Here is a 13,113-nt window from a genome sequence, read left to right as displayed (position 1 = left end):
CAGATGGCTGTGGGATGGGTGCAGGTTCCTTCTGCAGTGATGTTTACACCACAATTGGTTTCTTTTATAGCTCATCTAGGACTTGTTATGCTCCCGCCAGGGTTGTCACCACAGCAGCTATCCATCTGTCAACTTCTTTACAGTCTTTGTACTAAGATCCCAAGGCTGAATTCATGAATATTTGATTGTTCTAGCTGTAAATTTATTTCAGTAGCGTTCAGAAAAGGGAAGGTCAGATTGCCCTTCCCTTGGAGAGGCGCCGGGGTCTCCCGGAGCCATCTCTCACAGCGGTGCTAGCCAGCCCCAGGCTGGCTGACCCTCCACTGTTGAGAGCCAGCTGCTTTCAGAGCCTTCTGCCGGGGACTTTTCCTGGCACAAGGAACTCATGGGGGGCCACTGGGCCAGACTGAGTGTGCAGCACTGGTGCTGTCTTACACAGCGGCGTGTGGCACAGCATGTTTAAATGGCGTGGAATGGAGAGGTAGTTTACTGCCACGATTTTCTTGGGCACTGTGTCAGTGTCTACACCCTGCCCATTTCTGGCACCTGATTCTGTCTGTGTGAAGGACAAGCGTACTGACAGAATCTCCGGGATTCACCTTTGGATGGTTCTATTCAGGACACTTCTTAAATTCTGCCATGTTTTTCCTCTTCTTCGCTTTTTATGTTTTTAAGGGCAGTGGCCTTTGGAAAAGGACTTTTCATACACCGCTGTCAGAAGCCAGCACTGAGGCTTTAATGCAAGATGCGAATGGAGGCAGGAATGTGCAGATGCGCACTCTTGGGATTTACTGGCTACACAGAAATATTTGTGGCTTGGATGACTGGTTTTCTGAGGCTGAGGATGAAAGCTATCCTGGAAAGAACAGAGCTCACTTGTTCTGACTGACTGTATCACTAAATTTACAATCATGAGTTTAAGACTGTTACCCTCAGAGATAAACAGGAACTCTTTTCTGTTGGCTTTTTTTTTTGCCAGATAGGATATGCATCTAACAATGTGGAGGTTTCTCCTGGCTTCACTAGGATGAAAGTGAAAATTGTAAGATTCTCATTTCCCCTCCCAAAGATGTTCATGTAATCAATAAAAGTTAACTGCAACTGAGTTTACCACTGTTAACGGCAGTCTCATAAGCGATCAGATCAGAGAGCTGTGACTCGAATCCTGCACCCTTCTCAATCCCTCCACGTCTGATCTGGCCCCCAGCTGGTGTTCTGAGTGAGTCTGTGCTGTGCCTGCATGTGCCGTGGGAATGAAGTCTCTGCGCTCAACACTTGCACCTCCTCCCGTCTTTGCTGCTCTTCCTCTTGCAGTGAAGGAAGAGATTTTTTTAAAAGTGGGTTTAAGTGATCATGTTTCTTTAGGAAACTTTATTCTATTTGAAAAGGTGACTTATGATATTATTCCTAAATTTGAAATCTAGACTAAGTTCCTAGAACTCACTTTTTAACCTGTTTAGAGAATTCTAAAGGGGTACAACTTATTAAAGTGTGTCTTCTCACCTTTCTTCCTCACTGCTAGTTTGCTACGTCAGTAACATTTTTGGTACTAATATTTTTTTGCAGACTCATCTTCAACGAAAGTAAAGAACAGTAAGAGGCAGTAAAGGATTATTAAATGAAGGTGTAAAATTAGGATTATAAACACAACAGGGATTTTTTTGGCTGACTGGGGATAGGTCTGTTTGTTTTTAAAGGAGTATGGTGCAGGAACTCACGTTTGTTCAGTTTTTTAGCATGTACCAGGCACTATGGTGGGTGCTTTATAGAAATTAACTCACCAAATTCTAAAAACTGTCTAAAAACATACATATAATTGCCCCATGTGTCAGATGAAGACATCACACTCAAGCAGGCTTATCACTAAGGTTTATCACTTAGTGAGTAAGAGGCCTCCTTGCTGCTTTCACACCTTACTCCTCCTCTCTTCTACTAAGCCCCTGCTTGTGGCAGCCGCTTTCCATCTTCATTCTCTCCTCACTATCTTCTACATTCAGAACACCCTTTTCCTTCCTGACCACCTGACCCCTGCTATCCTGCTGGGTGTCCAGCAAACACCGGGTGCTCATCTGCAACCCGGCTCCTCTGTTCTCTAAACACCTCCTTAACTCCAAGAACAGCTTCCTCACCTTAACTCACTCACTCACTGACAGGTCCTCATCACATCAAAGAGGAAGCAGATATCCTCTGAAATCTGAATTTTAAACATCTCCCTCCCTGACCATCACTTTCTTATCCTCACTTGTACTCAAGACCATTAACTCTACCACCTGCACATTACATACCAGCTCTGTCCTAGCTTCACTTCTCTCTTTGTGCAACTAACATATCTTTGTTCCATCATTATAATCTTTTCCTTGTACATAAGTCAATATTCTTCCCCGTTCTTCATTATACCTTGAAAAGGGGTATCCTCATTACATTTCCTCTACTCACACTATGGATCCCAGCCCATCTCACTTCCCCAGACTTTGTTGCTGTTGTCCCACCTCCTCCAGTAACATTAGTCCCACTCTTTCCACTGGATTCTTCAGATCAGCAAACATGATTCTATTTGAAAACACTGTCTCTCTGACATCCACACTCCCTTCTAGCCACCTCATTTAAATCTCTGCAATCATTCATTCACAGCCAAACTTCTGAGAAGAGTTGCCTACACACAAACTCTGTTTCCTCCCCTCCCATTCTATCCTCAGCACACTCCCAAATCTACCATCCACACCACTCCTTGCGAACCCACTCTTTCAAGGTCCCCGACAACCTCCACACTGTCAAATCGAATGGACAAACAGCAAACACATCTGGATGTTCCGTCCTTCGAGAAAGTTTCCTCCCGTTTTCATGGCAGCATATTATCCTTGTTTCCTCTTACTTGACTGCTTGTTCCTTCTCAGTCTCTTTGAGGGCTCTTCCTCCTGTCCATGACCCTAACTGTTGCATTCTTCAGGGCCTGCTCCTAAGCCACCTGCTCTTTTCTACATATACTTTTTCCTTTGGTAATCTCAACATTTCTGGGACTTTAAATATTCTCTCTTTTCTGACAACTCTGCAACTTATATCTCCATTTTGGATCTCTCCTCTGAGCAATGGATCTGCGTGCCCAAGTGTCTCCACTCTGATGCCTCACAGACAGTTCAAATCAGAGCTTTCCCTTTTCTTTGCACTACTCCCCCCACCCCGAGTCTTTCCCTTCTCAGTAAATGGCCACACAGATACCCTGTTGCTCTGGCCAGAGCCTGGAAATCCCTTAGATTACTGTCTCCTTTGTCGCCGTGTGTGGCCCACCAGCGAGGCTAGCAGGTCTGCCTCTAGAATATATCTCAGGGATAGCGGGAGAAGTTCCTCCCTAGCTCAGTACCAGCCTGTTTGTCTTCTTTACAGCATCACTCCCAATTTATAATTATTTCTTAACTTGTTTATTTCCTTTAATAAAGTAAGCTCCATAGAGGCAAAGATCACACCTTTCTGGTTTACTATTGTATTACCAGCAGCACATACTAGGAAACTCTTTCTAGAAGAAATGACAGACCTTACACTTTTACCTTCACGGAGAATACAGGCGTTTAAGTCAAAAAGGTACCTTGCAACGTCTTGGGAACACGTCAACATCTATTTCAATATTCCTAGTATCATCTCTCCCTCTAGATTCTTTACCTGGGAGAGTACAAAGAAGAGAGACAAGCCTGGCCACTGTGACTCTTGGCAGAGAACAGAGGAGCTGCTCAGGTGTGCCTGTGCTCCATTTCTCTAATGTAATAAACAGCACAAGCCCTGGAGCCCATCAGGCCTGGGACCAAATCTCAATTCTGGCACAGTGCATCTTCTCGCAAGTTACTGAAACACTCTAAGCCTGTTTCCTCTTCTGTTACTGGAAAGACCCGAGTGAGGAGCAAATGATGTATCATTTGTTAGAGGTCTTCATAGTGGCTGATACGTAATAGATACACACGGGGAGGGGCCAGAAGCCCAGCCCACCTTCTCCCATTCCAAAAACAGAGCACTAGAGTTGGTAAGAACAGAAATGAAAATGTGATGTACAGCAGATGCCTTTTGTTTTAAAAAACCTGCTGTACTTCGAGCCATTCTCCTTCAGCAGGAAAGGTCAGGAGTTAGCTTGGTCTGACAGGATACTGTGGCAGAGCGGAAAGAACACCGGACTTGCAGTTGGCTGATCTGAGTCTGAATACAGGCTTTACTAATTGCAGCTTATATGAATTTGCATGATTCATTTAGTCTCTTTAAGCTTTTTTGCTGTGTGTAAAATGGAAGACTCCTAGCATTGGGACGGCCCTCATGACAATAAAGAAATGTTCCATAAATCTTAATTTCACAGAGGCAAAAGTTGAGGCATAGGGTGGTTAAGTAATTTGGGGCTGAAGCCCAGAGACAGAAATCCCAGGCTACAGGTGAATTCTCTCAAGTGTGGAAAAGATGAGCAAAATGTTTCAAACTCCCAGACACCAGATCTTCTATTCTAAGATGCTGTTTATACCTTTCAGACTGATGATGGTCAAAGTGTTCACAGGTGATAGCTCAGATACTACAAGGAAAATAAAAGAGTTTCTCCAGTGACATCAAACAGGGCTGTTAGGCCGTTTCTATGAAATTTCTCACTTCTGTTCTTCTGGCTCTCTCTGCCAAAGCTCCAAGAACGCCAGCAACGCCTGCACACCTCGCCGCAGCAGCAGCAATGCTGGGAGAGGAGGGCGTGCGAACAAACACGCATCCATCTTTTGTTTGTATTGCTGCTCTAGTTTAAATTCCCAAAGAACTGCTGGAACGTACTGCTCTGGAAAGCCCAGAGAAAAAAGCCCATCAGCCATGCAGGAGTCAGAACCTGTTTACAGCATCACTCACCAAATCACGGGACTCCCTCAGAACAGAAAGGCAGGCTCTCCTCACCTTTCCCAACCAAGAAAAGTTTTGTTCCACTTCTTTCAACACTTCAAAATTTAAATCCATGATTTTTAAGAATTCGAGTAACCAAACGAATGCCTCTGAATCTCTTGTTCAAGACACATGCACTGTCAAGAGCAAAGAGCCTCCACCCTGGACCTGAGAGCTCTGCAGAGGCTCCTGAGCTCTGACGACCAGCTCAGAGTTTCAACAGATAAACGAAACGGGAGTGGGGACTATTTCCCCTCTCCTCAGTTTTAAGAGTTGAGGAACACCGTATCTGCTGGTACTGATTTCAAATGTTAGATGTACAGATTATCTTCTGCATAATTTGTCAGATTTATCTTGTGAAAATCTTTTTCCCTTAAACTTGGTAAAAGCTTCTGAAGAAAGCTGCTAAGTTTAGTAGTGTAATACAATTTTTTTCCAGTAACTGACCTATAAAAGCTCATATAAGCATCCTAGAAAATATATCACAATGCTCAGCAGTTGGAGATTCAAACACCTATTTCCAACCAGTTGCCTCAACTCAGTCCTGGGTCCCAGGTTTCTTTGGCTGTGTGTTCTGGTGCGAGGGATGGTTAAGGCAGAAAGACGGAAATAGGGCTAGACCTGTTTGTGGGTTTAATCCCCCAAAACACTATTAACAATGAAACAACAGATTCCTGAAAGAGGCCATCTGGGTCTGCATCAGAGCAGTCCGAAGCTAGCGTGAGGCTCATGTTTTCAGACATTCTGTACTAGGCTGTTTCCCCACATCCTCCCCCAAAGCCTTTGATACTACAAAGAAATCCTTAATTAAAGCACAAAAAATAGGAATATAGAATTTCTAAGGAGGAGAGTCAGAGACGCGGATGGCAGAGAACAAGATCAGCCTGGGCTTCTAAAAGAGGATATGGCCAGGACCTCTGGATCTCTGCAAAAGCCATACTACCACCGTAAGCACTAAAATTCAATACCATAAACAAAAACCTCCCAATCTTAAGGCAAAATTCAGCCCCCCAAAACACCCAATTCTACTTTTCTCCCAATCTATTAAGCAACAACCACAATAAACTGGTAGCTATCAACAAAGAAATTAGGATGATCACCTCCATTTCATACATCGGGGGCCCAAGGATGTCTTTCAAAGCATGGAAATCAATCAAAATCGGCATTTCAGGTGGTAGGGCCAAATCAGTGGTGTCACTGATAGATCCAGGTTTCACATCTTCCAGGATGTGTTCTTTGCAACCTAAGAGAGAAAAACTTATTTAGAAATTCTCAGAGATTTGCAGGCTTGAAAATTCATTAGCAGTAAAATTAAACAGCAGTACAGTGGACTTCAACAGTTAGTCGCCTTTGTGCATTTATTAAAGCACAAAATTCGTGTCGGGCATCTGTGGAACTCAGGCAGATGAACCCGTCTTTCCGGAGCCCGAGGGTACACTGACAGCATGCACTGCCTTGCTCACTGACTTTCACTTGTTCATCATCCATCTCCCCCCACTAAAGTCTAAGCTCCAGGAGGGCGGCAGCCTGGCCGGTCTTCTTGCTAACCATTATATTCTCAAGCCAAGAACAATGCCCAGCATTAGTCAACTAATGGCCTTTAGAGGCCAGACACTGAAGGGTCACATGCAATAGATCACCTTGTACAAGACTCTGTTAGATCAACAGAATTCAAACTTTTCAATTTCCTCTTCAGAGGAGTTCCATCCGGCGTCCCATTTCCTGAGAGGCAGTGTGAACTTGGAAATGATAGAACCCATATAAGCAATGCCTCTTTTGTAAACATATAAACTCAACTCCAAGGATATCATTTTCCAATAAACTAATAGAACTGGCAATGCCAGGGTAAAAGAATATGAAGCCTGGTTTGAAATCCCTGCAATAATGGACTATTTCCTTTACCTGCCTACAAGCCCTTGTTGCTGATGTCTTGTCCAAGTATTGACTTGTTTTGGTTTGAGCCTAGACACAGACAGGGAGCAGGTGCCAACTGATCTATCAGACCACCTTTCCTATTGGCCTAATTCCAGTTTGTAAAAAAAAAATATTACATAAGTCTGTAGTCAGAAATCTAAAATAAGCAGTGGTTTAAAAAAATGTAGGAAATATTTGGCTCCATTCATCCTCATTCCTAGCTTTGCTTTTCTTTTAGTTTTGCCATAATTCTTCTAGTTCCTGTACTATCTCATAAAGTGTTTCACAATATCTTTATTACCTTTTTTAGATATACCTTTCCTTCTGGAAATGATTACTGTATATATTAATACACAACATATAATAATTATGTCACCTACAACTGTCTATCTCTATATATTTATTTTGGTTTTGCTATGATTCTTCCATTCTGATATCTCACGAAGTTAAAAGAATTTTTTCTCTAACTCCTTTCCTTCCAAAAGTTATTCCTGAATATGTTAAATAATATTAGACCCTAATTTTAAACTTTAAAGATAATGGAGACATCCTGGGGTGTCCCTAAATGACCCCTGTGTATTGCAGCTTTGCTGTGAACTTCAGGGTGAAGGGTTCTCTTAGTCCACTCTCCTGCTGGGCCCTATGGGGCTCCTCTTCAAGCCTGAATCACAAGCAATATAGGAGAGAAAACAGACAGCAGCTCAGATTTTCTGCCACTTGCTGGCTGTTTGACCCTGTGCAAAGCATTAGACCTCTCACTACCTATCTCTGCAGGATTCTTGTGAGAATTAAAGAGAAAATCCTTTGTAGATTGCAAAGTGCAATGCACATACTACATCGTAAGTGTAAGTCTTGAGGTACATATATTCTCATAGCCATACCTCTGTAATGTCACTTGATCTTTCAAAGTTTGGCTCAACCTGATTCTAGAAAGTCTTCCCTCATCTTTCCAACTTCTTATAGTACTTATCTGTTTCACAAAATCTAGCAATTATTGGGTTACCCAGTAGCTTGTGGAAATGGGGGATTTTCTCCCTGCTGCTCTGACTGTAGCATAGCTAAGCAATATCAACGACCAAGGGTGAGAAGCACTCAAGAGATCAGTTCAGCTACATGCAGATTTCAGAGCAGAACGGAAAACAGGTGTCACTGCTTAATTCAAATTAACACACAGAAAGGTCTCTGAAACCTCAGCTCGTGCACAGAAGAGGCTGTGAGGTGCTTTAGCCTGTTGTACTTTTTGTGACAGGCTTTTCTGAGATCTAAATACTGCTGCCAGCCTGGAATTCTCTATCAGAGGAAGAAGTAAGCTGGATGGGTGAAAGCCAATCCACGATTACATAACCAATGCTTCAGAACATCCAATCCCTTTCCAAGTGGAGGAGTTCAGTGCTTTGAGCACTGAGGGAGCAGGGGTGGGGAGACTATTTCTAATGCAACTAGACCGTATCATATAAAAGACAATTTACTCTAGGCTTTAGGCACAGCAGCTGTGATACGAAAAATTCAATAAAATTAGAACCATTCTGTGCTTCTAAATGTTCCATCATTAGAACACAAACCTCGAGAACTAAAGCTCAAGTCAAGAAAATGGTGCCAGCTAATCAGGAAAGACAGGCTAGCACTGGATTTTCATCTACTGGACCTTGTGTAATGCAAAGTGAGAGTAAGAAAATACTAGAGTTTCACAGAATGCAGACTTTGATTTCTCATTAAAACAAACAAACAAGTAAAACATCACCTCATAAAGATGCCATTCAAGGAATGAGGCCCACGTTATAGCTGAACCTTCTGAGTGCTATGCACAAGCTTTCAAGTCCTCAGCTCTAGTGCCATGTGCCTCTCATCAGAAGCGATCACCAGCACCAAGAGCGACAGCGGCAGAACCCCTAGCATTCACTGCTGGCCTTGCCCCAGATTGTAACATTCAAGCAAGATAGACTTTTGAAGGCAAGGCAAACAAAAACAATAAAAAACGCTCAACCGAGGGGAGGAATTCCAAGATGGCGCCGTGAGTAGTCCTCTTTGTCTCTCGCCCTTCGAGTCTACAATTATTTGGACACTTATCGCTTGACAAAGGATATCCAGACAGCATCTCAGGACGTCTGAGACACCCACGCGACTATACATCGGAAGGCGGACGGACTTTCCTCCGGGAGGATGTGGAAATAGGTGAAAACTCTCCGACCCCGACGGGCAGCCTAGTACCCGCAAGCGGCTTTCTTCCAACGGACGCCCCCAGAGGATCCACACACATCTAGGGCAGGAGCGAGAACACAACAGAGGAGCGACGGTGGAAACAGGTGACCAGAACCCTACTTAAACCCCCCGCAATTACTCCTAAACGCAGAGGGAAACTTTGGAGTTGCACACCTGAGCCCGCGGGGAGAGTCTCTCCCCGCCATTGGCGGGGAGACCCGGCCTGGTGCTCGGGGCGCCCGGAGGGTCCCAGAGAGAGACACGGAGGGCACGGAGGTCTCCCAGCTGCCGTTGCCCGCCCCGTGGGACTAGGGATTGCCGGAGATCTCGGAGAGGACCGGGGCAGGGGAACTTTCAAAGGCGGGTCCGGCGACCCGGTGGGGAAGCGCCGGAGCTCCCCCAGGCAGCAGACAAAACTCTCTGTCTGCCGGTAGCAGAGGGGCCACGCTGAGCACTCAGGGCTCCCGGCAGAGGCTCGGACAGAAGCCCAGAGGGCGGGGCGTCCCCCAGCTGCCGTTGCCCGCCCCGTGGGACTAGGGATTGCCGGAGATCTCGGAGAGGACCGGGGCGGGGGAACTTTCAAAGGCGGGTCCGGCGACCCGGAGGGGAAGCGCCGGAGCTCCGCCAGGCAGCAGACAAAACTCTCTGTCTGCCGGTAGCAGAGGGGCCACGCCCAGCATTCAGGGCTCCCGGCAGAGGCTCGGACAGAAGCCCAGAGGGCGGGGCGTCCCCCAGCTGCCGTTGCCCGCCCCGTGGGACTAGGGATTGCCGGAGATCTCGGAGAGGACCGGGGCGGGGGAACTTTCAAAGGCGGGTCCGGCGACCCGGAGGGGAAGCGCCGGAGCTCCGCCAGGCAGCAGACAAAACTCTCTGTCTGCCGGTAGCAGAGGGGCCACGCTGAGCATTCAGAGCTCCCGGCAGAGGCCCGGAGAGAAGCCCAGAGGGCGGGGCGACCCCCAGCTGCCGTTGCCCACCCGGTGAGGCTAGGGATTGCCGGAGATCTCGGAGAGGACTGGGGCTGGAGAGAGTTCCAGAGACCCAGCTTAGTAGCCTAGGGGGAAACCCTACAGGCTCACAGAAGCCTTAGGGAAAGCCTCTGCACAGCACCAGTAGAAGGCACCCAGCCGCCAGCCACAAGGCTGGAAGACCCCAGGGCAAAAGCAGCATAGCTAGGTGTACTAACCACAGACTGTAGAAGATGCCAATAGCTCTCCTGCGACCCATAGAGGACAAGTGAGATTTGGTGGGTGCCGACAGCAACCGAGCGACAAATAAAAGTGATCCCACCCCTGGCCGCTGGAAAAGCCCATAACACCGTTGCAGACCCCAAGGAGAGAGCGCATCTAGGTGGGCAACAACAGTAGGCACCTGCAGCCTGAAGCCCCCCGTGACGGCCCCCACGGCAGAGGAGGGAATCCAAAGGGCCACTGTGGCTACGAAGAGGGGCCCAGGCCCAGTTAGCAACTACGGACAGGGTTCCTGGTTGGTGAAGTATAAACAGCTGCTCCCCCCACTGCAGCAGCTGAAACAAGTGAAAGGAGCAACTAAACTCTATCTCCATGCGGAGGCACAAATCAACATCATCAAGCAATATGAAAAAATACATTAAATCTCCAGAACAGAAAGAAAGTAACAAATACACAGAAAACAATCCCAAAGAAAATGAGATATATAACCTAAATGATGATGACTTCAAAACAGCCATCATTAAAATACTCACTGAGTTAAGAGAGAATTCTGACCGACAACTCAACGAGTTCAGGAGCTATGTCACAAAAGAGTTTGATACGATAAAGAAGAACCAAACAGAAATACTGGAAATGAAGAACACAATAGAGGAGATTAAGAAAAATCTAGATGCTCTGAACAGTAGGGCCGATAATATGGAGGAAAGAATTAGCAATTTGGAAGATGGCAATATAGAATTGTTGCAGGCAGAGGAGGAGAGAGAAGCAAGACTTAAAAGAAATGAAGAAACTCTCCGAGAATTATCAGACACAATTAGGAGATGCAACGTAAGGATTATAGGTATACCAGAGGGAGAAGAGAAGGAGAAAGGGGCAGAAAACCTATTCAAAGAAATAATGGCTGAGAACTTCCCAAATCTGGTGAGGGAGATGGATCTTCAGGTGACAGAAGCCAATAGATCTCCAAACTTTATCAATGCAAGAAGACCAACTCCACGGCATATAGTAGTGAAGCTAGCAAAAGTCAACGACAAGGAGAAAATATTAAGGACAGCCAGGCAAAAGAAACTAACCTACAAAGGAACCCCCATCAGGCTATCAGCAGATTTCTCAGCAGAAACTTTACAGGCTAGAAGAGAGTGGAATGATATATTCAAAAATCTGAAGGACAAAAACCTACAGCCGAGAATTCTCTACCCAGCGAAAATATCCTTCAAATACGATGGAGAAATAAAAACTTTCCCAGATAAACAAAAATTAAGGGAGTTCATTGCCACAAAACCTCCTCTTCAGGAAATCCTCAGGAAAACCCTCATTCCTGAAAAATCCAAAAAAGGAAAGGGGCTACAAAACCAAGAGCAGAGGAGATAAGTAGAACGACAACAACAGAGAGTAGCAGCTCTACATCAGAACAGATTAAACCATGGGACGAGAAACAAAGGAAACTGAAGAAAACCGGAAAACAAGACACAAAATGGTAGTGCTAGGCCCCCACATCTCAATAATCACTCTAAATGTAAATGGATTGAACTCCCCAATCAAAAGACACAGAGTGGCAGGATGGATCAAAGAACAAGATCCAACAATATGCTGCCTCCAGGAAACACACCTCAGCCCCAAAGACAAACACAGACTCAGAGTGAAGGGATGGAGAACAATACTCCAAGCTAATAATGAACAAAAGAAAGCAGGTGTCGCTATACTAATATCAGACAAGGTAGATTTCAAAGCAAAACAGATAAAGAAAGACAAAGAGGGACAGTATATAATGATAAAAGGGACTCTCCACCAAGAAGACATAACACTTATAAATATATACGCACCCAACACAGGAGCACCAAAATTTGTAAAGCAACTCTTAATAGAACTAAAAGAAGACATCAACAACAATACAATAATAGTAGGGGACCTCAACACACCATTAACACCAATGGACAGAACATCCAGACAGAAAATCAACAAGGAAATAATAGAATTAAATGAAAAATTAGACCAGATGGACTTAATAGATATATATAGAACACTTCATCCAAAAACAGCAGGTTACACATTCTTCTCAAGTGCACATGGAACATTCTCAAGGATTGACCATATTTTGGGAACCAAAGCAAACATCAATAAATACAAGAGAGTTGAAATAATATCAAGCATCTTTTCTGATCATAACGCTATTAAACTAGAAATCAACTACAAGAAAAAAGCAGAGAAAGGTGCAAAAATGTGGAGACTAAACAACACGCTTCTCAACAAACAATGGATCATTGAAGAAATTAAAGAAGAAATCAAATATTATCTGGAGACAAATGAAAATGAGAACACGACATACCAAATCATTTGGGATGCAGCAAAAGCAGTCCTAAGAGGGAAATTCATCGCAATACAGGCTCACCTCACTAAACAAGAAAAAGCTCACGTAAGCAACCTCAAACGACACCTAACAGAACTAGAAAAAGAAGAACAAACAAGGCCCAGAGCCAGTAGAAGGAGGGAAATAATAAAAATAAGAGCAGAAATAAACGATATTGAAACAAAAAAGACAATAGAAAGGATCAATGAAACAAAGAATTGGTTCTTCGAAAGAATTAACAAAATTGACAAACCCCTAGCCAGACTCACCAAGAAAAGAAGAGAGAAATCGCAAATTAATAAAATCAGGAATGACAGAGGAGAAATCACAACAGATACCAATGAAATACAAGAGATCATAAGAGAATACTATGAAAAACTATATGCCAACAAATTGAACAACCTGGAAGAAATGGACAAATTCCTAGACTCCTACAATCTCCCCAAACTGAATCAGGAAGAAATGGAGAATCTGAATAGACCAATCACAAGTAAGGAAATAGAAACGGTAATCAAAAACCTCCCCAAAAACAAGAGTCCAGGACCAGACGGCTTCTCTGGAGAATTCTACCAAACATTC

The 13,113-nt window shown here is 44.6% G+C and overlaps 1 protein-coding gene across 4 annotated transcripts in view; it reads right to left on the bottom strand.

Moving 5' to 3' along the window:
- The window catches only part of LONP2 (lon peptidase 2, peroxisomal), a 133,503-nt gene that overhangs the window by 29,414 nt on the left and 90,976 nt on the right, over positions 1–13,113 (bottom strand). For all 4 annotated transcript variants that reach the window (XM_070613631.1, XM_070613632.1, XM_070613633.1 and 1 more), the window contains exon 12: positions 5,988–6,130. In XM_070613631.1, the coding sequence (XP_070469732.1) occupies positions 5,988–6,130 (143 nt within the window). The remainder of the gene's footprint in view (positions 1–5,987; positions 6,131–13,113) is intronic.

This window comes from Equus przewalskii, chromosome 3 (assembly GCF_037783145.1).
Source record: "Equus przewalskii isolate Varuska chromosome 3, EquPr2, whole genome shotgun sequence".
NCBI classification, from domain to species: Eukaryota; Metazoa; Chordata; class Mammalia; order Perissodactyla; family Equidae; genus Equus; species Equus przewalskii.
The sequence above is the reverse complement of the archived record's forward strand: the minus strand, read 5'-3'. Positions and strand labels throughout refer to the sequence as shown.